Source organism: Pseudogymnoascus destructans (genome assembly GCF_001641265.1).
Source record: "Pseudogymnoascus destructans isolate 20631-21 unplaced genomic scaffold scaffold_4, whole genome shotgun sequence".
NCBI classification, from domain to species: domain Eukaryota; kingdom Fungi; phylum Ascomycota; class Leotiomycetes; order Thelebolales; family Thelebolaceae; genus Pseudogymnoascus; species Pseudogymnoascus destructans.
In genome coordinates, this window is record NW_020167523.1 from 699,830 (window position 1) to 724,522 (window position 24,693).

The 24,693-nt window shown below is 46.2% G+C and overlaps 6 protein-coding genes and 1 non-coding gene across 7 annotated transcripts; 5 read left to right on the top strand and 2 right to left on the bottom strand.

The window, feature by feature from the left end:
• Positions 1-76: 76 nt before the first annotated feature.
• Positions 77-1,332, top strand: ANB1_1 (translation initiation factor eIF5A). Its single transcript, XM_024465627.1, has 4 exons — positions 77-219; positions 333-599; positions 651-807; positions 861-1,332. Exons 1-4 carry the CDS (start codon positions 202-204, stop codon positions 917-919), a joined length of 501 nt encoding a protein of 166 aa, XP_024326790.1. The 5' UTR covers positions 77-201; the 3' UTR covers positions 920-1,332.
• Positions 1,333-4,889: 3,557 nt separating this feature from the next.
• Positions 4,890-6,703, bottom strand: VC83_01956 (uncharacterized protein). The gene is made up of 3 exons (XM_024465628.1): positions 6,207-6,703; positions 6,015-6,155; positions 4,890-5,967 (listed from the first exon to the last, which is right to left on the bottom strand). The coding sequence occupies exons 1-3, from the start codon at positions 6,424-6,426 to the stop codon at positions 5,111-5,113; spliced, it is 1,218 nt and encodes a 405-aa protein (XP_024326791.1). The 5' UTR covers positions 6,427-6,703; the 3' UTR covers positions 4,890-5,110.
• A 27-nt stretch (positions 6,704-6,730) lies between these two features.
• On the top strand, positions 6,731-11,842 carry VC83_01957 (uncharacterized protein). The gene is made up of 6 exons (XM_024465629.1): positions 6,731-7,259; positions 7,413-8,702; positions 8,749-9,275; positions 9,342-9,766; positions 9,828-10,177; positions 10,231-11,842. The coding sequence occupies exons 1-6, from the start codon at positions 7,026-7,028 to the stop codon at positions 11,692-11,694; spliced, it is 4,290 nt and encodes a 1,429-aa protein (XP_024326792.1). The 5' UTR covers positions 6,731-7,025; the 3' UTR covers positions 11,695-11,842.
• A 221-nt stretch (positions 11,843-12,063) lies between these two features.
• On the top strand, positions 12,064-18,438 carry VC83_01958 (uncharacterized protein). Its single transcript, XM_024465630.1, has 4 exons — positions 12,064-12,639; positions 12,695-13,433; positions 13,509-15,270; positions 15,320-18,438. Exons 1-4 carry the CDS (start codon positions 12,181-12,183, stop codon positions 15,564-15,566), a joined length of 3,207 nt encoding a protein of 1,068 aa, XP_024326793.1. The 5' UTR covers positions 12,064-12,180; the 3' UTR covers positions 15,567-18,438.
• A 2,068-nt stretch (positions 18,439-20,506) lies between these two features.
• On the top strand, positions 20,507-22,256 carry VC83_01959 (uncharacterized protein). The gene has a single exon (XM_024465631.1). The coding sequence runs from the start codon at positions 20,613-20,615 to the stop codon at positions 21,828-21,830; it is 1,218 nt and encodes a 405-aa protein (XP_024326794.1). The 5' UTR covers positions 20,507-20,612; the 3' UTR covers positions 21,831-22,256.
• A 135-nt stretch (positions 22,257-22,391) lies between these two features.
• VC83_01960 lies at positions 22,392-22,488 on the bottom strand (the record flags this gene model as incomplete). The annotated part of the gene is made up of 1 exon: positions 22,392-22,488. It is a non-coding gene; the product is annotated as a tRNA-Ala (tRNA).
• Positions 22,489-23,113: 625 nt separating this feature from the next.
• Positions 23,114-24,305, top strand: VC83_01961 (uncharacterized protein; the record flags this gene model as incomplete). Its single annotated transcript, XM_024465632.1, has 2 exons — positions 23,114-23,411; positions 23,629-24,305. 2 exons carry the CDS (start codon positions 23,114-23,116, stop codon positions 24,303-24,305), a joined length of 975 nt encoding a protein of 324 aa, XP_024326541.1.
• Positions 24,306-24,693: the final 388 nt, after the last annotated feature.

The window sequence follows — 24,693 nt, forward strand, 5'->3', positions numbered from 1 at the left end:
GGTTCATCAGCTTACCTAAAGAAATTGGCGAACTAGTGCGGGTCTAAACTCGTTAGATCCCACAACTCACCACCAAGTCGGTTTTCTATTTCTACTCCCACTACGCCTCGCCCCTCTATTCGTCTCAAATTCTCTCCTGGAGCATATTCCAGACTCGCGACAATCTAACAACTCCCATTTTCACTTTGCATTGCAGCCAAAATGGCGGACGCCGACTCTGTAAGCAGTTTTCCAAGAAACCCCCGCACTTCCCCCGCCATCAGTCTAGTGCTTTCAATCTATATGACAATCGGTGGAACTTGCGCCCATCATCAATACTAACTTTTTTACAGCAAGATTACACCATCGACTCTGCCGATGCGGGTGCGTCTTTGACCTACCCCATGCAGTGTTCTGCCTTGAGGAAGGGTGGACATGTTCTCATCAAGAACCGTCCTTGCAAGATCATCGACATGTCGACCTCCAAGACCGGAAAGCATGGACACGCCAAGGTTCATCTCATCGCTGAAGACATCTTCACCAAGAAGAAGTTGGAGGATCTTTCCCCATCCACCCACAACATGGATGTCCCCAACGTTACGCGCAAGGAATACGCCTTCGTAAGACACAACCAACCGCAAAATGCAGGTCCAAACGCTAATACTATATAGCTCACTCTCGATGATGGTTTCCTTAACCTGTACGATGAGGCTACCGGAAACACCAGAGATGATATCAAGATGCCAGAGCCCATTGCTGGCGATGATAAGAGACAAGAAGTCATCAACAAGATCATCGAGCTCAGCAAGGATGATGAGAAGTCAGGTGGTAAGTTTTAAAACCAGGACGACAAGAGAACGCATCGCTAACATAGTATCTAGTCGTTATTATCATTTCCGCCATGGGCGAGAATGCTTGTATCGATGCGAAGGAGGTTTAAGTCAAGACATGTATCTCTGGGCCTGTACGGAATAGCCTTCTTCCATACCATGGCTCGTTACCCCTCATCGGCTTGGCATAACTAGCCTGTCAGGCACCTGCCTGGCTAGATTTTTGTGATCGTCATGTTGTAAAGGCAACTTGGTGGTTGTTCGCATCGCTTTGCCTTCCTATTCTACTGGTACATTTATCGGGTTCTACAGTCAGTGAAGTCTGTCGCTAGCGAGTCGCAACACGTCGCGACTACGACTACCAAGCTTGCAACAGTGACTGTAACGAACGCGATGATAGTTATCGTTGTAGATAGCCAAAAATAAAATAACAGTCCCTCTACTAAAATTGACTGACCAACTGCCATAATTATTTGAGTATGTGTCGTTGAATTGGAGTCAAAAGAGTAGGAATTGTGTGGCAGCAATGTAGATATTACGAGCCTTAAGTAGCCAAACACACTGCTCGTATAATAATGCAATAATTTGCCAGATCTTTGCCTAGTTACAAAAAGTTCATTCGTGGAAGGAAGTTGCGACCGTTCATGTGATTTCGGCACGTGGGAACTGGAGCTAAAAGTCACGATAGTATTGAAATGTTTCCTACGTAGTGGGGCATCAATCATGGATTCGAGCATCGACTTCCACAAGTTCTCAAAGGGCGAAACTTGCACTACAACTGGGTGTCGGTCACGGTATTACTATATCCAGGATGGTAAACGCGTTTGCAAGTCACATGGGCACGTCCAGGAAGGTTTTACACAGGTTGCAGCAGATGAAGATGACTTCAACACAGAGGGCAGAAAAACAAGAAAAAGGCGAAAGGAGGCAGCAGCAACTGGCATAGTTTATGATGGAATCGAAGCCATTAAGCTTTATGCACAATGTTGGCAAGTGGTGTTGAGGAGGCAGGCTATGTGGCTCATAACCGCGAGAGGAATGCCACCTGAACTTGAGACCGTTATTCGAGATTTATGGGCAGTGAGGATAAGGAATATTAGGGGCATAGGAGAAGACGAAAGGAATGCAAGAGACGGGTCTGGGTTTAGTTCAACAAGCGAGGGGGAGACAGAAGGGGAAGATGATAGTGTTGGGATGGAAATGGGCAGGAGGCATCGGAAAATTGCAAGAGAAAGGGGTTTGCCGAAGCTTATTGAGAGCTTGGCTCTATGTTATATGGCAATATTACTTTTGAGACTACCAGTCTCAGTGGGAGATCTCCAGAAATGGGCTGAACAGCATGAAATCCCTTACTTTCGAGTGGTGCGTTATCTAATATTCTTTGGACGGCCGTTGCACGTGCACAAAAGTGCTAATTGATTCCAGATTCGAGATATCCCGGCTGATATGAAGTCTCATCTACCACCCAAATACTACTCTGCTCTGGAGACTAGATCATCTCTGAGGAGAGGCCGCTTGCACCAATGTATCGGGGAGCTAATGATTAACTTCACAACCAATTTCAACATCTTATTCCCGCCATTAAACACATCTCTGATAATATTCCGGTTTGTGAAGGACCTTTGTCTGCCTTGTAAGTTGCTCCAGTCATCCAGCATGACTAACACACCTTGCTTACCAAAAGGAAGTGGAAATTTACGGGTCTTGTTGCCACCTAGCTGAAGCTCTGGGAGTAAGGTTTCAATACCCAAACACATTATCACGGCACAAACTGAGCGAATACCCTGAATTGCAAGTTGCGGCTTTGGTCGTGATATCAACCAAACTCCTGCAACCATTCGACAATATGATACGAACTCCAGAGAGTCTCAAAGACCCGAGCGCACTGAGGGTTGACTGGGATGACTGGAGTGGCATGGCGATGGACGGCGGTGATGCCACTCCAGGCCAGGAAGCTAAAGTCACAGAGGCCGATGTGTTCAACATGAGTGGCGATATGTTGGACCGCTATTTGAACTGGTACCATCAAACCTGGTCAGGTGAACGGGATAGTAAAGGTAAGATTTCCAGACGCAGCTCACCGACCCATATGGATCCGGGAGAGAGCTTCGCTGATTTTGTAGTGTCCCAGCAAATTCTCGACCTATTTCCAATTGAGGATTCGCCAAACCTACGCGGAATGGACCAAGATATAGCAACGCCCGTGTCTGAGCGTCTGCGCCGTGTCCAAAGCAGGTTAAAGGTCCAAAAGCCTATATCTGCAAATGACGAGCAGTACGTTGCTACGATCAACAGGCCCGGCGCTTTCTATAAACGGTGGCAGAGGGACGGCGACCTTTCTGCAAACGAAAGGGCGTTTGTGGCAAAGACTGGTAGGCATCTATTGTCACTCCTTGGGGGTATTTTCTTCACATATCACATGCTAACAAATATTGAGTAGCTGAGAACGCTGGCACGACTGTGAATATTCTGATCAGAACTGTGTACTCGCTAGAACAAAGATTGCATGATATAGCGTCTAGAGAGGGAAGACCAGAAGTAGAGCATTGAGGAATGGCCCTGAAATTAGATATAGTATGGCTGACCGTTTACCGGATTAAGGCGTCGGATATTTGGAGTTGGAATTTGTGGCAATAGCGATTGATGGCCAAATTAGCGGGCAAGGGAGTCTGGGTAGGCTGCAACATAGACTGTAACATAGACTGTAACGAAGAGTACGAAGTTATGACTTCTTTGGGTCTCAATTAATAGAATGCACATATTATATCGATCTACTTCTTGTAGGCTCCAGATAATCTAGCCTGAAGAATAGGCCTCACATCTCATCTCTGGGGTATGCCGTTCATCTGTAGTTACCTGGTAAATTATGGAAAGATTGTCTGACGAAGAATTTCATGGGGAAAAGTAACTCGATGGCGTAAATATATTTTGGCCCGTAGTTTCACTATGATGATCCGTTATTATCGCTTTCAATGGGCACAAGTGGTTGATGTGGAGTGGGGTTCCAAAATTGGTAGACGTACCTGAGACAATGTCACGTGATGAATGGGACTATCTTGCCATCGCTTAGTGTTTTAGGGCACACATGTTCATGTTGAACTTCGTTTTCGCCCCACTTGAAAGAACGACTCGAGAGAGAACAACATCGACAACGACGTAGACCATCGCCATCAGTATGTTGCTCCCTTGGCTGCTATAGACGCAATATCTCTCTGTTGAACCTTTGCTAACGACTAATTCCTGTGTAGTGCAGATGTAAGCTCCCCAGTCGCACTGAATACCGAAATACTTCATTACCGATCCGCGAACATCCATGGCCAGACCACTAACTTTGCATCTGCAGCTTCGTCAAGACCTTGACGGGCAAGACCATCACCCTTGAGGTCGAGTCCTCCGATACTATCGACAATGTCAAGTCGAAGATCCAAGACAAGGAGGGAATTCCCCCGGACCAGCAGCGCCTGATCTTTGCTGGCAAGCAGCTCGAGGATGGACGCACTCTTTCCGACTACAACATCCAGAAGGTACGCGAATCATACCAGGAAGATATTGTGAAATTCGGGAGGTCCAATGCATCGAAACTGTGGTGGAAAGAATTGAGCATGGAGGGGACCTCTAGAATCAGCAATCAGGGAGATATTTTTGCAGGGCTAACAGAGATGTTCTAGGAATCGACTCTCCACCTTGTCCTCCGTCTCCGTGGTGGTATTATTGAGCCATCGCTGAAGGCCCTTGCCTCCAAGTTCAACTGCGACAAGATGATTTGCCGCAAGTGCTACGTACGTCCTTAAAACACCACATGAATAGTCCAGTACCGTCAAAAGGCTGGATATTCCCTCGGATTGTTACTAACGGAGATATAGGCCCGCCTCCCTCCCCGTGCGACCAACTGCAGGAAGAAGAAGTGTGGCCACACCAACCAGCTCCGCCCAAAGAAGAAGCTAAAGTGATCTACTCGCGACGGTCTGGTTGGCGTTTGCGAGGGACGGTGGTTCAGATGGATTCGTCCATTATTCACAAGCTTAGTGTATTTGAGATCAGAAATGAAACATTTGCCTGAGCGCAGTACCAAGCTACAATATCGCAGGGTTGTGTGCAGGGATAACTTCTAATGCAATTGTGACATGGGTCCGGAACTCCGTTTGAATTGTGACTGGACTCGACAAACTTTGTGAACTCGTTTTATGTGGAAGTTAATGGCCAACAGAGGGTCAAATGCCTCCCAGAGACGCGGCAAATATCTTGAACATACCCTAGACAGTGTATAAACTGGTCTATTTCATATACTCATTATACAACGGTCATTTCCAAAGCTCTGATACCAAGTGGTAAATGCTTGGGGACTTCCGCATGTGATATGACAACAAGCCCACCAGAACGCCGACTCCAATTATTATGGCTGGGTTCTTGTTCTTCCAGAGTTGCCTTACGATCTTCTCCCGTCGTTCGGCCCATTGTAGCTCCTTGACTTGTTTTTCGAAATACATCTGTCCATCTTTGAGGCTCTGCTTTGCCACCTGCTCCGGCGATCTTGCTGTTTTCAAGACACTTGACTTTGATATTTTTGACCATAGGGGAAGACTCTCCGGCGGATGCTGATCCAGCAGCTTCGTTGTATCGGAAATCAACCGCTCTAAGTTGAGGGGTTTCGGAAGTTTAGATAATATCGAATGTAGCATCTCAGGCTCGTCCGCTGGGGTGTCGAAAAGTTCCTCGGAACGGTTCAGAACGATCTGGGCGAACATGTATACAGAAAAGATAGACTCCCGTGCTAAAAATACGTCGAAGAGCCGCGCGATGTCACCATATTCTTGTATGTCATGCGCATACATTGTGAGAGTTCCTGAGAGCGCAAAAAAGGGCTGCGTTTCGGACAAGTGCTGATATAGCTTTGGGTTGACAGTGCGTATAATTCCTGGGATGAGCCGTAACTGAGCAAGGGCTGGAGCTAATGTCGGGAGCATAAAATCACGAATGTGAAGTGCTGATAAACGTGAAACCGCCTCCGAGCAGTTTTTGTGGCCAAGGACAAGAAGGAACACCTGGCAAATGTCATGATATCCCTGGAAATAGCACAGATATGGTTGACGCCGAAGAACCTCGGTGATAAGGTCTGATAACTCCCCCTTCCTTGTGTCGATTTGCTTGGCAGTTTGGTCTATGTTATTGTTATTATTTGCCGACAGAAGTCTTGAAATGGCTCACCTGTAGGGTAGTAGATGAAGGCTCTGTTCACGTCAAGTCGAACCTGGTCTTCATCTGCATGTTTAGGTAATGTCTGCCAGCGTCGTTGGTCGTCTGCAGTGGGCTCAGTCTTGTCGGCGGAGAATCCCAGGAGAATTGGCCCTGTTCGGTATAATTAGCACATCTTCAGTGATCAATAGAAAAGAGACTTACAGGCCTTGCGCCGCATATCGTCTGATACCAACCCCCCCTCCGACAAAGCCAGACCCCTCAGCCGGTGAGTGTCTTTCCATTGACAGGCTTCCTCGATTTGTTTAGACTTGGGGCCATGGTTTTGAGGACGGTGGTTAGAGTCCATTGTAGCCGCCCTTGAAATATGACAGTCTTCCACGAGAGTTTGATGTTCGGCAGCTACCTTTTCGGCCGACTCCATGGTGTTGAATAATTCTTTGGCGTCTTGGTTTCATCAGGAAGAAACAGTGATGGTTGGCGGAAAAGACTGGGGTACTGGCTTCCAGTAGAATTATTATAGTACAGTGCCACACCGGCAGGAGGACGCTGGTTTCAGGTACCTGTTATCATCTTAATGTGTTGTGATGCAGAAGCCAGTTGTAGGTTCAGCCTTATACCTTTTAGAGCCATTCATGGCCCATACAGCGGACGTTGCCGTAAATGTCGAAGAAGGCTGATATACACGTGACAGGGTCATGGGACCCAATACAATAGCACCATAACAACTGTAACAGACGACCCTCTCTATACCTAGTAACCTTTGGCCTACCTTCATTCTGACATATGTTGGAACCTTCTATATCAGTCTACACATTTGTCGCTTGGAACCTAGTACTCGGATTCGATTTTCATGAGATAGGAAACAACTGTGACATATTTCGTACGACGGCAGGTGAAAGATGAATGGCGCACAGAATTGGCAAGGAAAGAGATGCAACTGTCATTACATGAGGCTGGATTGAAACTCCGGTATGCTATAGCCCCATCAGCAGCTGACTAGCGACCTCATCACAATCAACCATGGAAGGGGTAATTTCGACAGCCTCTTGGGTGGATGGACGATTCATGGAGCGCGAAGTCGACATTGAGACTATACTTTCAGGGAACTCAACTCAGGGGGGAGTCAAATTAGAATTCAACAAGCCGCCAAAAGTCGGCTTACTCACACAGACGGTAATAGATAGCCCAAACAGCAATTGGATATTGCCAGCAAGGTTGGGGAACGTCGAAGACCATGATGTCGTATTCATCGGGGTGCGTTGATCTTTCCCACTATTACCACTATAATTTGTATCCTCATTTGACTGTCTTTGTCGATGAGGAGTACATTTGTCGTCCTTTAACATCAAACATATTATTTTGATATGATTTTCCATGGTCATTTATACAAGCTGACATACATGACAGGATAATTTACTCCAAGTCAAGAGGCTGGTAAAATCAGCACAACTATCTGAAGTAGGCCGGGTTGCCAATTTAGGATCTCGCATCCGTAATGCACGAGTTTTGGGCTCTATAAAATGGAGCCCCTCGGCTCCGAAGCAGGATGGCAGTATCGGGGAATTCTCGAGGAAACCAAAACCCGGAGCCTCCAACGAATACAGCGAACCCGAAGAAGGGGGCCAAAGGGTGGGATTACATGGCGAGCTAAATGTTGACTCAAGCAGCCATGGTGAATCCGATTCCTCTATGAGTTGTGATGATTCATCTCTAGTCGCTGATGACTCTTCAGACCTCTGCATGTTTGAACCCGATAATCGAGGGAATTATCGTCTCGGACCCCAAATGATTGTTTTTGTTTTGGAGGCTGGAGACTTGATGTTTCTTTGCTCGCCCGACTTTGGGCCTGATGCACTCATCCAACCAATTCTGAGTCGGCACAATATAGCAAAACCATTACTTGGTGAGAACCTTGGCGCTCATCTAACAGCTGATCCAAGCTCGAGATACCTAGCTCTTGGTTGCTCTGAAAACGTCATTTCGATCTACTCTCTCAAGTCTCGTGAAGAAATGGAGGCTCAATATATATCTGGACAACCACTGTCTTGCATAAGAGAGGAGCGGTCGCTCCAAGTGAAGGGTGTCATTTTGAAGATTGAGTTTTTATTTCCTTCATTCAAGGACCCGGACCATATCATCCTCCTACTTCTCATATCTCGCAATGGCAAAACGAGAATGCACGTATATGAGTGGATTTGTGGACAAACTTTGAGTGCTATACGGCAGAACTATAAGAAGGGCCACTTGCTTAACGAATGCTATCGCACACCGATTTTATTGATACCTTTGACTATCAAGTCTGCATTTGTTCTTGTCTGTGAGGAGAGTGTGGCAGTTTGTGAAGGGTTGCTGGAGGGAAGTCCACAATGTCATCAAAGCTATCTTGGCCACGATGAGCCTAGCCCTATTCACAAAGGACGGAATGCCCCCCTTTGGACTTCATGGACAAGACCAGTCCGCACCCAAAAATACGCTGCAACTAATGATGATATCTATATTGCAAGAGAAGATGGCTTGGTTAAATATTTGGAAAGCAACTTTGATGAATTTTTGTGCACTGGAATGAATATCGGGGCAATCACTTGCAACATCGGCACAGCGTTCACTAGTCTTGATTCGAAATTTCCCGGACCAGACGGTGTTATTGGTGATATTCTCGTGGTTGGCGGAGATTCGTGCCCGGGCGGCTTGTATTGGGTAAGTTCCTGGCAATTAACTTCATAGGCTTCGCTCACAAAAACAGGTACAAGCAAGACAGCCAGCCAGACTTCTTGCAACTCTTCAGAATTGGATTCCATTGAATGATTTTGTGACAATCCCCAGCAGCCAATCGCTGCTTTCTCTAGAGCAACATCCACATTCGAAGGCAAGTCATCAAACATTTTCGAACCCAGAGCAGATATTTGGATGTACAGGAAGAGGCCCCTATGGAACCGTCTCAAAAATCAATCGTGGTATTGGTGCTGAGATTTGGATGGAGCTTGACGAACTGAACAGTGTGGTTACTGGCGCCTGGACTCTCCCCTGGCTCCCAGCAGCATCTTCGCAAAAAGACCAGTTTCTTTCTAGCTCCTTGCTGCTCTTGTTGTCAGCTGGCAATGAATCGATGTTGCTTATGCTAGAGAACCATGGCAGCGGAATAACAGGAGTGGCCGAGGTTGATTCAACCTGGCTTGACCTACGTTCGCGTACATTTGATGCTTCTTCGGCAAGGGGCTTCGTTACTCAGATTACAGAACGTTATATCCGAATATCCAACAAGCCGGCCAAGTAAGTTTTTTGGCTAGTAAATTCTTATATTTGAAGTTTCAAGACCTTGAGATTGACATCTGGCAGCTCCTCAACCACAGCCTACTCAAAAGCATTCAAGCCTGATGAACTTGTTATAGCGGCTTCCATTTATCAGAACGAACTAGTCTGTATTGCTTTTCAGACAGAAAACGGTGGATTTCGCATCGATGCGTTTAGGGTTGCAACATTCGAGCCATTTGGGACACAGACCAATTTATCCGATAACCCACCTTTGATTAAGATAGGATCATCCCTTTCCGTTGGCTCTTATATTACATTTCTGTCATTTGCAGAGAAGGCGGAATTTGTAGCCATAGGGCGTGGTCCGATCAATGCCCATGGAGACCACGACTTGTCACACTATTCGAACGCCCCGAACGACGTAGGCACTTTAGGTGTTTACCAGTTTGATACCTCCCTCGGTATTATACAGGATGGACGATCTGAATTTATTCTTTCTAACTTACATGGTAAGTTTTACTTACCTCTGTCATTGCAGATATTTTGAAAGGTATTAACATTCTTCGTCAGAAACAAGCCCTGCCCCAATAGATTCATGTGTAAGCATTCTTATGCTCTCTCGGTTAGAAAATAGTCTTGATTCAATGTCACCAACGGATCAATATGGGCTGCTGCTTGCTGGCCATGGGAATGGAGTTCTGTTAATGGCATACTACGTTAGATCTTCCGATGGGAAATTCCAACAACGGATGGCCACATCTCGACAATTGGGAACAACAAATCTGAATATTTGCAAAGATCCAGCATTTTCAGCAGCTGCTCTACTTTGCTGCGGATCCGAGCTATATCGAATCGTTTATAATGGATATTCAAACTCATTTCCGTCAATTACTAGGATATTATTCAAAGATGTGGGAATTGTATAAAAACTAACCACCCCTTATAAAGTGGACATATGCTAACTGGGTGACAGTCAATATATCATCAACCATCGATTGACTTTGTGTGCCAACTTGACAAAGGATTCCTAGCAATTTCGGGAAAACAGATATTAGGGATTGAAATAGGCAACGAAATTACCGGTATTTCAAATAGCATTGAGCTGCCAGGGTCTGCCCAACGGATATTGTATTGCCAAACTACAGAATCTCTTGTTGTCGGTGCTACTATGGATGGCCGACCAGCGATTGTGTTCCTTGGGAAAGAGGCAGCGGCAACGGATATCATATCCCTGAAGCATGTGCAGTCCCCTCGCCATACTGATCGGGTTCTATCTTTAACACAATGGTGGCTGAACATTCCAAGCGATTTATCCGTCAAGGAAGAATTTATAGTATCTGGCACCAGCTCAGGGGGCATATTCATACTTCGCCAAGACCATCATTTGAAGAAATCGGAATCGAAGAAGTCCAAAGCAACGGGATTTCGCATATTCATAGAACAGCGATTTGACCACCCGATACACGCACTTCTTCAAGGCGGGGCTAATGGCGAAATTCTTTTTTGCTGCACTGGGGAGTCCTTGCACTCAATGGCAATAAACGTCAACGAAGAGACATTAGTCTCTCTGGCCCAGTATCAGCTGCCATCTCATGCCGTCTCCATGACCTGGGACAGCCAATACTTGAGTGTGCTGACAGCAAAAGATTCCACTATGACCTTACTGTACAAAGATAACGGGAAATTCCAACTCCAATATGTGGACGAAGACTCCCGTGCAGGATTAGATCATATGTTCTTCCCCCTCGAAGGCGATACGCAGCCTGGGACTGATTCAGCGGTATTACTGGCTTCCGATAAAGACTGCTCGGTGGTGGGCCTTCATTACCAACGAAACACGTCCACCGGCCAAACAATTCCACGAGAATACACGACTCTCTTCGACGCGGAGATGCCCTCGTGCATAACAAAATTCCGGCTTGCATCCACGCGTCATAACTGGGATACAAGCCAGAACGAGACGGCTGTTTCAGGGGTCATTCCATGGGGAGAGCACCGGGAAGGCCTCCTCGGTATCAGCATTGACGGCTCAGTTAGAAGATTCACTTTGGTGGATGAATCGCTCCTGAAACTTCTGGGGATTATCGAGCATATTGCTCGCCAAGATCCAAAAATCTGTCCCGCATATTTCCAAGAAGACGAAGAAGGTGGAGTTGTGCTTCCACCTGATCAAGAAGATACGAGGGAAAGGCACATCGATGGCGATATTTTGAAGGGATGGCTTACATTCCGTCATTTAGGGGAGTTCCTCACTAAAACTACGTCTACAAAGCAAGAGTCCACCAAAACTTCAGCTGAAGCTCTTGTGAGTGCGGTGGCGCTCCACTGGCCGGATAAAAACTTTGAGTTGCAAGACGATGAGCGGCTGATAACGAGTGTGGAGATGGTTTATCAGCTTCTTGAGCAACTCCTTGGACCGCTGGATGTAGTAGAGTGATTTAATGAATGAATATCTGCCATCGCCAAGCGTGAGAAAGTCGATTCAAAGTGCATTCATTAATTCTGATATTTTCAAATTGAAAGTTATTAAAAGTTAGTCACAGTATACTACATAACCTTATAGTACAAAGAGGGTTAATCGTAGACGTAAATTATATTGAATAATTAATAATAAAATAGCTTGGCCGAAGATGAAGTTATCTAGTATTCTGCGCCAGTGCGATGCCGGCGCGGTCACCAACCTGATTGGAAAATGGAAAGTCCGGGCGGGGGCTGTGGAGTCTTTCTTTTGTCGATTCGCTTATCTTGCCATGCCACCCTGGACAATTTTTGTGCACTGCCAAGCCTTGCCCCACCAAACACAACCACTTTGTTACTGAATCTCTTCGGACTCATTAATTCATTTTGCGAAGCAAACTTGATTAGCCAAGCCCTCTTCTATCGTCTCCGTGGACGTAAATTTAAACCCGATAGAGCGGCCAATATGCCTCCCAAAAAGAAGACCAACAAGATGGGTGGCGACGACTGGGAGGCGGATCTGGGCGAAACTGCCCCGCATGTTGAAGATGCCGCCCCGAACGCGGGCACAGAGGCGGGCGAAGACGAATTCCCAGCTGGCGGCCTTATGGCTGCAATGAAGAAGAACCGAAACAAGAAGAAGGCGAAAGGAAAGCCGGCAGATGACCTTGGCGACGCGAACGGCGGAGAAACTCCCGCTGATGAGGGGTCTACCTTTGACCCCTCAATCAAGGCAGCTGATGAGGCAACTATGGATGACGAATTTTCGTTACCAAATACAAAGGCGAAGACAAAGGGGGCCGAAAAAAGTGCGCCGGCAGAGGACGAGGGAGACGAGGAACGCGGTGCGGATGGGCGAGTAATGACAAAGAAGGAAAAGGAAAAGGCAAAGAAGGAACGCGAGAAGCAAAGAAAGAAGGAGCAGGTGAGAACGACCGGTAAAACTGATAGGATTACTACTAATACAAGTGAAACTCCAGGCCGCGAAAAAGAAGACCGCCGCACCAGCTGCAAAGGTTGCCGAAGAAGTAAAGCCCGTTGCCGAAACAAAGACCGAGATGCCCGAGCCCGTTGCCACCAAAGGCAAGAAGCTGACCCCGGCATTGGCCAGGTTACAAAAGCAACAAGAGGAGCTAAGACGTCGCGAGGAGGAGAAGGCGCGGGCTGTGGCAGAGGAGAGACAACGCATCGAGGAGGAAGAAAGACGCGAAGCTGAAGAAGAAAAGGCCCGCGAAGAAGCCAAGCTTATCAAAAAGCAGAGAGAAAAGGAGAAGATCGACCTTCTCAAGAAAGAGGGCAAGTTTTTGACTAAAGCCCAGAAAGAAGAGAGGGCTAGAAATGAGAAAAAGTTGCAACAAATGATTGCTGCCGGCGTTAAAGTTGGAGGACTGGAGGCCGGAGAAGAGAAGAAGAAGGTCGTCTATGACAACAAGAAGAAAAAGGGAGGCAGAAAGAATCCAGCAGAAATCCAGGCTGAGGAAGAACGCCTCATGGCTGAAGCAGCAGTCAGAGCTAAGGCAGAGGCTGAGCGTATGGCAGCCAAAGCGGCAGAGGAGGCCGAGAAAGAGGCAGCGGCTGCACTCGCCGCCAAAGACGCAGAAGCCAGTGAAGTTGAAGATGACTGGGAAGTAGCTGCTGCTGAAGAAGATGACGTTAAAGATAGTTGGGACGCAGACTCGGAAGAGGAAGAAGCACCCTCAACCGAGAAAGCAGCTGGCGGTACGTTCCCAAAATCAGCAGAGAGTGAAGCCTGGCTGTCAGATGTAAATAAAACACGATTACTAATGTGTACAGATTCACAAGATGCCAAATCCCTACCATCGAGGCCCAAGGGAACCACTCCGGCTGAGGAGTCCGAGGAAGAATCTGAAGAAGAATCATCTGAGGAGGAATCTTCAGAGGACGAAGAAGCCACTGCAGCGGAGGCCGCCATTGCTCTTAGGAAAAAGGAGGCCACCGAGCGAAGAGAGAAACTACACCAGGAGGCATTGGCAGCTCGGTCTAAGGACAACCTGCGATCTCCAATTTGCTGTATTCTTGGTCACGTCGATACAGGAAAGACCAAGTTATTGGACAAGATCAGACAAACCAATGTCCAGGAAGGTGAGGCTGGAGGTATCACACAACAGATTGGAGCAACCTACTTCCCAGTTGATGCTATCAAGAAGAAGACAATGGTTGTCAACAGGGATGGTGCCTTTGAATTCAAAGTTCCTGGCCTCTTGGTTATTGACACTCCTGGTCACGAGTCTTTCTCTAACCTCCGCTCCCGTGGATCTTCGCTTTGCAATATTGCCATTCTAGTGGTCGATATTATGCACGGCCTGGAGCCTCAAACACTGGAGTCTATGAAACTACTCCGAGACAGAAAGACGCCATTTATTGTTGCGCTCAATAAAATCGATCGTCTCTACGGGTGGAAGAAGGTTGAAAACAACGGCTTCCGGGAATCGTACGAACTCCAGAACAAAGGCGTTCAGAACGAATTCCAGAAGAGGCTGGCAGATACCAAGACAGCATTCGCCGAGCAAGGGTTTAACTCTGAGCTCTTCTACGAAAACAAGTCGATGGCAAAATACGTTTCCCTCATTCCAACTTCGGCGCATACTGGAGAAGGTATCCCCGATATGCTCAAGCTCATTCTCCAGCTCACCCAAGAAAGAATGGTTGGCAGCTTGATGTACCTCTCCGAGGTTCAGTGCACTGTTCTTGAAGTCAAGGCTATTGAGGGCTTTGGTATGACGATCGATGTTATCCTTTCCAACGGCATCCTCCGTGAAGGAGACAGGATTTTAATCTGCGGCATCAACGGTGTTATTAAGACCAATATCCGTGCGCTATTGACACCTGCTCCTATGAAAGAGCTTCGATTGAAATCGGCGTATGTTCACAATAAGGAGGTGAAGGCAGCACTTGGTGTAAAGATCAGCGCTCCGGATCTCGAAGGTGCAATTGCAGGCTCCAGGTTGATGGTTGTGGGACCTGATGATGATGAATCCGACCTCGAAGAAGAGGTATGGTCCGACGTTAGCAACCTCATGAAGCGAATCGAGAAGACAGGCCGCGGTGTTAGCGTCCAGGCTTCCACTCTCGGTTCCCTCGAGGCCCTTCTTGATTTCCTCCGCGTATCCAAGATCCCAGTCGCCAATGTGGGTATTGGCCCAGTATTCAAGCGCGATGTCATGCAGTGCGGTACCATGTTGGAGAAGTCGAAAGAACATGCTGTTATGCTTTGCTTCGATGTCAAGATTGACAAAGAAGCTCAGCTTTATGCAGAGGAGCAGGGAATTAAGATTTTCACAGCCGACATCATCTACCATCTTTTCGACCAGTTCACAAAACACATGGAGGCAATTATCGAGAAGAGGAAGGAGGAATCAAGGCTCATGGCCGTCTTCCCTTGCGTACTTTCGACGGTTGCTGTCTTCAACAAAACTGGCCCGATTATCGTCGGCGTTGACGTTGTTGAAGGCCAGCTCAAACTTGATACTCCCATTGCAGCTGTCAAGACAAACGCTATCACTGGTGCTAAGGAGATCATCAGTGTTGGCAGAGTGTAAGTTGATTTCCACAATGTTTGGGGTATAAGACTAATTTAATAATAGTACGGGTATCGAGCGTGATCACAAGCACCTGCCAAGGTGTAAGAAGGGAGAGCCATCGGTGGCGATCAAAATTGAAATGGGATCCCATCAGCCAACGTATGGCCGCCATCTTGAGGAGAAAGATACCTTGTACTCTCTCATTTCAAGGAAGTCGATCGATACACTGAAGGAATTCTACCGAACCGATGTGACGAATGACGAATGGATGCTGATCAAAAAGCTTAAGCCTCTATTTGACATTCCGTAGTCGACAGAATGATAATTTGTTCCATCTCAAAAGCCTTTCGTTCTGTTGCACAGCGTGGCATCGATGTAGAAAGCGAAGAGGAAAAACATATTCGGAAGTGATATGATGCATGGGGAACGCGAATCTGGATTTACGAATTGCGAACTCGACTTATTGGGCATTTATGGAGTTGCATAGAGTTTTTGTTATATGATGATTTATGGAGTTGCATAGAGTTTTTGTTATATGATGATTTATGGAGGAATAATAAAATCGTTGGTTGACAAAGTCTGCGAGACGGTGGCTTTAGAGTGGTGCCTTGCAACGTCCAAACCTCATAGTCAGGCATGATCCCGGCGATGTAGTAAGAGTCCGGATTCAGTCCAAGAAAGTCTTCGATATTCCCGAAAACAGCTGTGACAATGCGACCATAATCTGTTAGATTCTCTAACAAGTTGATTCATTAACGAGTGTTGCACTATTACTACAGCGCTACGGCAACATTAGCAGTCTGAGAAAAGGGCCAGAAGCTTCTTTGAAAATATGAAGTTGAGGGCTTGGGTCCTGAATAATTAAGAGGCCCTCTGGAAACAACATTCAGTGCAAGTCCATGCACAACTTCATAAACATGACACTGTGTGTGCACTTGTTTCTAGATACTGCTTCAGCTTTGGGTTCCGAATTCAGCAGGTAGCCATGTTGGCCCCAAAAGGGTTCCAGCTTGGAGCCAGCCCTTCAACCCCGTTCCACGCTAACACCCCCCCAACTACCGAACCCCCTATATAATGGAGACAAGGCAGTAAGATATCAAACAGGGCAGATGGCTTAGCAAATAGCCATCTTCTCGGATTCGCGGGTTCGAGGCACCATGGGGTGGATTTTTCACCAGACACGTCGTCTGGTGTTTTTGCATTTTAACTCTTGGATTTCTGCGCGTTGACAGATACAACCGCCCCAGCCCCGGCCGACCCCTTTTAACGCCAAAGAGAACACATTTTGTGCTTGTGAATAAAATCCAATGCTGTTTGGTAGCTACTATTCGCGGCCCATGAAAATATTGACTGGATAAAGTCTTCAAAGAAATCGCCATCGCAAATATGGAACCAAATAGGCAGCACTCTCAGAAGCTCGAAATGTAGCTCCTCGTATCTCAAGGGGTTTCAATTTCTCCCAAGGTTCATGGCTGAACATATTTTACCCCCTAGAATAACTTCGCTCAATGCTAGCCTGTGCATAGCCTCTGATAGTTGCTTCATACCCCCCTATACTACTCGCCGAAATGCCAAACTTTGAAATGGTATTTGATATCAAGGCGGCATCACGTAGAGCTGTCACCGCGCCGACGCCTCCAGTTGGCGATGCATCTCCAATCAATGTGACATTCCCAGAAGGATCCCAAGCCGAGATCTTTGGAAATGCAGAGCTGACCCTTATAATTGAGGTCTGTGTCCTGTCTTGGAGGTAGAATAGTGCTCGGAATGACGGGTCCCATTCTTGCGTCAGCTTGAGGGATAACTTTGCACACTCTTCTCCATTTAGGTACAGTGGCTCTTTGGTGTGAGTTTCAAGTACATCGGTTCTTGATATAAGGGCCCAGTAGATGTAATCGACAGGCAGATCTTTTCGATGAGCATTATCGGGAAATTGAATGGGCTCGAGAAACAAGGTCAAAGGGGTCTCACCGACGTCTAGAGTGTGTGTCATGGGAGTCGATGACTAAAGTCATCCATTTTGTTGCTCTCCTTGAAAGCTGTAATGATGTACGGTTACGCTCGCGCTACATCCCACTGAGCCAAAAAGACTATAGTATTCCGGCTCGCCCGGAATACGCGTAACACGCTTTATATACCACATGTACTGTAACGGCGGCACCCGTTACAAAAGCCTCTCTAACAACTCTGACGTCAATGGTGTTTTTCCGTAGATGCAGCTTCCGTTCGTGTCGAGCGGTATATGATTAGGGAGATACTGTTTCCAGACTTGAGAAGAGGCCCCGTCTGATCCTATAAGAAGGGTTCCGTTTTCACTTGAGCCGTCTGTGAATTTTGCCACAATTTTGCCGTCGTCGGTGATAGCATATTCCAACAATGATTTTCCAAAGGATATCTGATCACCCAATCCAGACAGCAAAATGTTACGCAGGACAGTTCTGTCGCAGGTCTGGGTCTTAATAGCCACCCCTCCCCGAGTCCTTCTTGGACCAGCTCTGCCTGCTATGATTGTTGCCGCAATGGCGTTGGAATCTGTTTCACCTTCTTCGCAAACAGCACACGTGTCCTGGAACTGGGCCCAGAGACTGCCACTAAGTACATAATTTAAGGGATTCCAGCCGTCACTATTGAGCTTCAACCTGTATCCTTGGGGCCGGAAGTCGGGAGTAGGGTCTTGTTCAAAGATATGAAAAGGGATGCCAAATTTCCTTAGGTCAACCCGCCTATGCCAGCGCCGATGATAAGAACTTTGGAGGAAGAGTCCATACCTCGGACAGTATTTAAAATTCTCAGCCGAATTATGAAGGGGCCATAAAATGTCCTGTTTTGGAAGACATTGGAATATTGAGCAAAATTGGGAGTAGACTTCATGTTCAATAGCACAAAAGCCGATCAACACTAGGAGCGAGATTGCTAGAAGTTATATCGGCACAATGCGAAACGTTTCAAGTCGGCCAAACTGAACTTCCTGATGGAAACTAACTGATCAGGGTCGTAAGCCAATAAATGGACTAGAATCACCACAACATGATTATTCTGGGGTGGCGGCCGGATTGAACGGTGCTGTGTCTGTTTGCCAGCGTCACATATTTTCCCTATTTGCAACAAGTGATTACTTTGAATGTTGCAAACCACAATTCTGGTACTCGAGACCTAAATGCAGGATATTTGTCATGGCAATAAAGCACTAGGTATCACTTGTGATGCCCGAATCCTTCCGTTTCCTCCGATATGAAAACTGATACTGTGACTGGTAGCGGTTTAATTTTAAAATATTGTAATTGTGATTTATGATCAAGATGGCACTGCCACCTCTCCGTGAATAAGATACTCAGCAATAAAACACGATGACTTCTATCATATACTCGCATTCTGCAAGCCTTGTCTTCAAGGTGCCAGCCACGCGCCCCCAGCTTGCTAAAAGTTTACTACGCATAACATTATATGGAAAAACCATAAAACACATGGTGGAGTTGAAGGATATCTGTACAACCTAAATTACTTGCAGTCAACTTTGTCCACGGCGTTTTGCAACTGTTGATCCTCTTCTTTCTTCCAAGGGCCTTTTTTAAGATGTACCCGTAGCTTCATCTAACGTTTCGGCAGTCCTTGTTGGTTCTCTTTGGTAGGTTGAGAGAAACTTGATTCCGTAACTTACGGTTCGTAACTTTCACTGCAAGTGTCAGATTATATTGGGGATTGGCACAGACAATTGTGACTTACTATTTACCTCGACATGATGAGATAATAATTTATCTTCTTCGAGTCCACGGTCTACTGGCTTGCATAATTCATCCCAGAAGTCCTTTCAATGTGCTGAGAAGAGGAGGTTCTTCGCCAGTGTGATTTAATTTACGGCAAAATGATAAATGGGACTTTAAGAATATATCTCAGCATAGCGTGGTAGTTATATGTTATAAAATATGGCTCTTACAAATCGTGTACTCAGAACGACGAGATGCTCGTAGATGGCGTACTGATAACAGCCGACATCGTCGGATGAAATAGCGTCAAATCAAAAATATAATTAGTACCATGTCTTAGAAGTCTCCATTTTATACGCTGGTTAGTATTTGAGTGGGGAAAGTCATACAGAATTCACGGGTTGGATGGCATTGAAGGTTCAGATGGCACACGATACCACAAGCCAAGGGCTGCGAAACCCAATTTGGCGACATACGGTTTGTATCATTACGAAACCCATATTTGAGCAACACTACGTACTAGGTTACCTGTCGTCCCAAGAAAGAATTGTGACGGTCGTGAGAAGCGGCTAGAGTCGCGTGGGCGAAGGAATTATATCTCAGCCTACGCCCGCAGTTATTTGATGTTCACAACCTTTCCCTGATTAGATATGGTCGTGGCCCTCCTTTGAAAGGTATCATAGATACTTTTTTAAAAAGGATCGAGTACATACGGACACGTATTTTTCATTTCAGTAGTCTTGCTATAACGAGGGGTATTTGCCCGCCTGTGTACCAGCGGAAGGCTGAGGCGATCAAATCTAGTATAGCTTTGCAAGTGTTACTCTCATTTTGACCGCCACATCATACTGTAGTCTCAATAACTTGGCAAAGTCGGGCAAAACTGCAGCGGGGAGCAATTGGGTGACACTACTACGTATCACAATGGTAGGCATCTTTGACAGTGACTTGGTGTGGGACTTATCAGCTCAAGTGCATTGTATAAGGTTGTCCCTAAATTCAGTGTGCTGCCCCCTAAGTATCCAGGATATAAGGAGTAGAAATGATATGTAATTCCACTTATCACTGCTGTTGGCTCTTTCCAAAGCAAAAATGGTATGCAATATTCTATTTGGTCAATTTCGTAGATGCAAAGGGCATGGAGCATATAAAGATAGCTTCTTCCCTTGCTGATTCTAAAATATAAGATGTAGTGGTGGAGTGCTATAACCAGCACACTTGCACCGTATTCATATCAATGTACTAATGTTTACTCGGGTCCCTTACTCTAAGGTCTATAGTCTTAGTATTTTGGAGCGTCTGACCAAAGTATTGGAATTTTGAATCTTGATGGGTTTGTGAACCAATGAAGAGCCAATAGGAGACATTTTACTCGTCGATTATGTCTATTGCTGACCTGAGACCTGAGTTTGAGAAAGGTTATGTGACGTGCTATAATTCGGCCGAACGATCAAAGTGCCAATGCTATTCCATAAGGGGTTACTTCCATTAAGTTGTTGATGACCACCTTGCCACCTACGGTTATTGCAGTAAATATCAATATGAAGGACTGTATTTCCGGTACAATTAGATTTCCTTACTTCGGATCCTTTCATTTCTGCCTGAGTTTGCCAAGGAATCCTTCTGCCCTCATCACTTCTCTGTCCTGAACAATGTCAACTGATGGATCTCAGAGTTTTTTGACGCCCAAAACTGCTCCTCGGGCCCCAACTCAAAAAAAGCTGAGATCATCCTGTGATGCTTGCTCCGCATCAAAAATTAAATGCAACCAAGAAAGACCCTCATGCCTCCGTTGCAGAAGCATAGAGGTTAAATGCAATTACAGCGCATCGCGCAGGATGGGAAAGCCCCCAGCATCAAGGAATGGGAATGGCATGAAATCAACAAAATCAAAGACCATGTCAGCTGAAAAAGAGATCAAAACTTCACTGCTCAGTCTTCAAAAGTTGGAATCTGATTCTATTCATCCCCAGAGCAGCCTTGCGCCAGTGAACTTGGAGGCCTATTTTATGGACTCGGATGATCTTGTTCCAACACAGTGGCAGGTTGCGTCGTTTTATTCACCGGGTTCAAGCACGAATAGCAGCAACGATGCATCCATAGCACCAATGAGCTTGTTTGATCATGACCTCGATTTTTTAGACGAGGCGAAGTCAGATCTATTAGCTCCAAGAACTTTAACGAACGACATGTTTATGTTTGACGATATCTGCATGGACCTCGGACCATCAAAGTCCAATGACACTTTCACTTCCCTTGATGAGTCAACAGGTCAAACATTGAAAACAAACCATCAGCCCCTATTCCAAACTCACGACTGTACAACTCTAGCGTCGTCAACGATTCAATTGCTGCGCCTGGACTCGAGCACTTGTGGCGCGTCAGCCACACCTCATGAAAATCCGTTTCATCCCATTTCTTCGATAGATCAAGTTCTCATCAACAACAGGTCAGCAATTGAAAACGTCCGTTCTCTACTTGGATGTCCTTGCTCCCTCAGTCCTCAGTATGCTCTAACGATTGCATTGATCATTCACAATATCCTAGTCTGCTATGAGGCAATTATTCGAGCTACATCCAACGTTCGTGCCGAACCTGGCAATACATTATGGCCAGATAATCTCCGTGCTACGCCGATTACAGTGGGCGCATACAAGATAGACGCTGAAGACGACCAGAGGATGAGAATACAGCTTGTGGTTAACGAGCTCCGCAAAGTAAGGGCTTTAGTTGAGAAATATGCAGAAAGATATTGTGCAAGCAAAGAAGATGAAGCCCGCAACGCAGGAATTTATTCAGCACTGGATATTTTCCTTCAAACAAAGTTGAAGCAAGCAGTCATTGATATGGTTTCCACATTGCGTGGTTGAGGCACCGAACGGAACGAAACCCGCAACTTTTTTTCGTCGCTTCCAATGTTTACAGGGATTGTAGGCATTCTAAAGAAAGAAATGGGTGGGTGTACTAGCACAGTCTCATATGGGAGGAAGTTTCAGCTCAGAATAGCGCTTCGGTAAATTCACAGCCTAGATAGGGCCGACATCACAAAGTGTTTTTCCAGAAAATTACACATCGTTAGCTTTCACAAGAAGTTGATTTTTCTTGCCATGCCGGTGTTGCTCGGTGTCCCGTTAAATAGCTTCCGAAGGTGTGAGAAAAACATATCGGCGGAACAAATAAAATGGAAGCTCTAACGCCATAAGACTAAAACCAGCCACAAGAGAAAGGAAAGGAAGAAGGGTTCTCCAAGCAATGTCCGCGAAAGTGGAAAATTGAGATTTGAATACATAGCATGCATCCTTGCAATTAGGATAGACGTGGATTGGTGATGGAAAGAACCCCCAAACACATACTCTATTTTTTTTTGCCCTGTTGTGAAGCATTGTAGTTGTTTTTGTTTTCCTTTGGTAAAAAAAATATATATTAAGAAGTTGGAGAAACGGCGAATCGAACGCCGGACATCTTCTATATTACCAGAGTACGAAACTCAAGTGCTAAAGAAGCATTATACCACTAAACCATATCCCCTTTGGATTGATTTTGCCCTGTTGTGCCATACTCTATTGCCCCTTGCTTAATTGTCCCTTGTTCTACAAAAGGCCGTGCTCGCATTATATGTAGCAATCCAGATAGCTATATGTTTAATTAGTTTACATGTCGAAACCCTTTCCTTGCCGTCACTAACCTCGTACATCTCTCAAAAAATGATATGTCTGAAGCGGAATGCAGGAGTCGGTCGCCATCTAAGATCAGATCGTGATTAAGATCTCATTGCGCTGTGCCGACAGTCTACCTACCCGGCGCTCAAACCGTCATCCGATGAGAAAGCTAACCCCAGCACCCAGCCTGACCTACTTTACTACCAGAAAAGTCGCCCAGTCGCGAGCCGAACGTGATACAAATGAATAAGCTCGGCAAGCCACGCAAGCTTCCCCAGATCAGTAGAGATGTTCATGCTTCTCAGGTACCTTATGATGAATGATTCATAAGGATGTCTCAAAATCTGTTTTTGATCTCAATTTATAATTCAATACCACGTGCTAAGCTGCTCCTAACGGTGTGATTTAAAATATTTGGTAGAGCTCTCTCCTTTCGAAAAAGTCGTGAGCAACCACCTGTACTCCCTCGTTTTTTTATCAAGTGTTCCCGCGATATGATCGCTTCAAGAAGTAACCTCGAACGATATGGATATGGCAACTACGAAATTGAGACTTGGCAGCCGCTTGGCTTCAGTACGGACAGAATACGAACTACAAAGGTTCATATTCAAGATCAAGTCTTTGCCGTCCATGTTGCAGATATTACCACTCATACGAATATCGAGAAACAAGCTGAAATTGAATCCGAAGAATTTTTGACCCCATCGGATGATGAAATCCACCATGATCTTGTTCTGGAGGCTGACGTTAAAGCATTCACGGTCGATAACTGCTCCAATGGCGAACTATCAAGTACTTCCCCTACAATGGTTGTGGCCGAAGCTGGGAATAACATACTACCCGCGGCTATATTGCCTGGATCAACCCGTCTCCGCAAGCTCTTTGCAAACAATTCCAAGATTATAGTCTGTCCCGGAGTTTACGACGGGGCTGTCAGCACGTATCGCTCTGTCACTTGGTTTCGAAGGCCTTTACATGACTGGTGAGGGGACCACCGCTAGTCGGTTAGGAGCTGCTGACCTTGGTCTCGCCCAACTTCACGATATGAGAACAAATGCCGAGATGATAGCGAATCTAGCCCCAATCGGAGCTCCCGTAATTGCTGACATGGACACCGGCTATGGCGGACCTCTTATGGTTGCAAAATCTCTGCAACAATACCACCTTGCTGGGGTTGCAGGATTCCATATTGAAGACCAAGTGGCACAGAAAAGATGTGGGCATTTAGCTGGCAAGGAAGTGGTGAATATTGAGGAATATGCCAGCCGTATCAAGGCCTGTGTGTACAAGCGGAAGCAACTTCGTTCTGACATCGTCATCATCGCACGCACAGATGTACTCCAGAGTCGTGGATATGTAGCAGCAATGGAACGTGTGCACCGAGCCAGAGACTTGGGCGCCGATATGGGGATTCTGGAGGGCGTGCAAAGCAAAGAGCAGGCCGCACAGGCTGTCAGAGAGCTGGCGCCGTGGCTGATGTGCTACAATAGTGTCGAGAACGGCGTCTCTCCATTAATCTCGGCAGCGGAAGCTGAACAGATGGGCTACAGGATTATCATATTTTCATTTGCCTGTTTAGCACCCGCATATGAAGCAATCAAAAGTACGTTAGAGAGACTTAAGGGTATCGGGTTGACAGGGAGCTCTGTATCTCCAATGACGATATTCGAAGTCTGCGGGCTTTGAGGGAGTATAGCAATCGACAGGGCAGCTGGAGGGCATGCATTTGACAAGATTTAGGGCAGTTGATTGATTTGAGAGCTCCGTATATTATTATGCTGTTTTTACGGGTGGATTAGACAGGCTCTTTACAACGATTATCTAATCTCTACAATTTGAAAATTTCCTCCACAATACATCAACCCACCATGAAGGCTACGAGTTGACTGTGGTCTCCGATCAGATCCCAACGTGATCCTACAAACCAAACCGAAGTCAGCTTGGGATTCTTGGTTCCAAGATCTTCTACCTTACCGTCCAGCCTCAAACTGTCACGCGCCCACCTATTGAAAGTGATAATTGGAATGCGGATTACCACATGCCTTACCTCGGTATCCTACATCTATTTGTCAAC

What these genes read in the sequence shown, in the direction of transcription:
- VC83_01959 (XM_024465631.1), top strand. Translation starts at nt 20,613, where the DNA reads ATGTCAACTGATGGATCTCAGAGTTTTTTGACGCCCAAAACTGCTCCT.
- VC83_01957 (XM_024465629.1), top strand. Translation starts at nt 7,026, where the DNA reads ATGGAAGGGGTAATTTCGACAGCCTCTTGGGTGGATGGACGATTCATG. An exon ending in ATGATGTCGTATTCATCGGG is followed by an intron (nt 7,260 to 7,412) that starts GTGCGTTGATCT and finishes CATACATGACAG; the next exon opens with GATAATTTACTCCAAGTCAA. An exon ending in ATATCCAACAAGCCGGCCAA is followed by an intron (nt 9,276 to 9,341) that starts GTAAGTTTTTTG and finishes GACATCTGGCAG; the next exon opens with CTCCTCAACCACAGCCTACT.
- ANB1_1 (XM_024465627.1), top strand. An exon ending in CGCGCAAGGAATACGCCTTC is followed by an intron (nt 600 to 650) that starts GTAAGACACAAC and finishes AATACTATATAG; the next exon opens with CTCACTCTCGATGATGGTTT. An exon ending in GGATGATGAGAAGTCAGGTG is followed by an intron (nt 808 to 860) that starts GTAAGTTTTAAA and finishes CATAGTATCTAG; the next exon opens with TCGTTATTATCATTTCCGCC.
- VC83_01958 (XM_024465630.1), top strand. Translation starts at nt 12,181, where the DNA reads ATGCCTCCCAAAAAGAAGACCAACAAGATGGGTGGCGACGACTGGGAG. An exon ending in AGCAAAGAAAGAAGGAGCAG is followed by an intron (nt 12,640 to 12,694) that starts GTGAGAACGACC and finishes GTGAAACTCCAG; the next exon opens with GCCGCGAAAAAGAAGACCGC. An exon ending in ATCATCAGTGTTGGCAGAGT is followed by an intron (nt 15,271 to 15,319) that starts GTAAGTTGATTT and finishes ATTTAATAATAG; the next exon opens with TACGGGTATCGAGCGTGATC.
- VC83_01956 (XM_024465628.1), bottom strand. Translation starts at nt 6,426, where the DNA reads ATGGAGTCGGCCGAAAAGGTAGCTGCCGAACATCAAACTCTCGTGGAA. An exon ending in CGATATGCGGCGCAAGGCCT is followed by an intron (nt 6,156 to 6,206) that starts GTAAGTCTCTTT and finishes TATACCGAACAG; the next exon opens with GGCCAATTCTCCTGGGATTC. An exon ending in CTTCATCTACTACCCTACAG is followed by an intron (nt 5,968 to 6,014) that starts GTGAGCCATTTC and finishes ACAATAACATAG; the next exon opens with ACCAAACTGCCAAGCAAATC.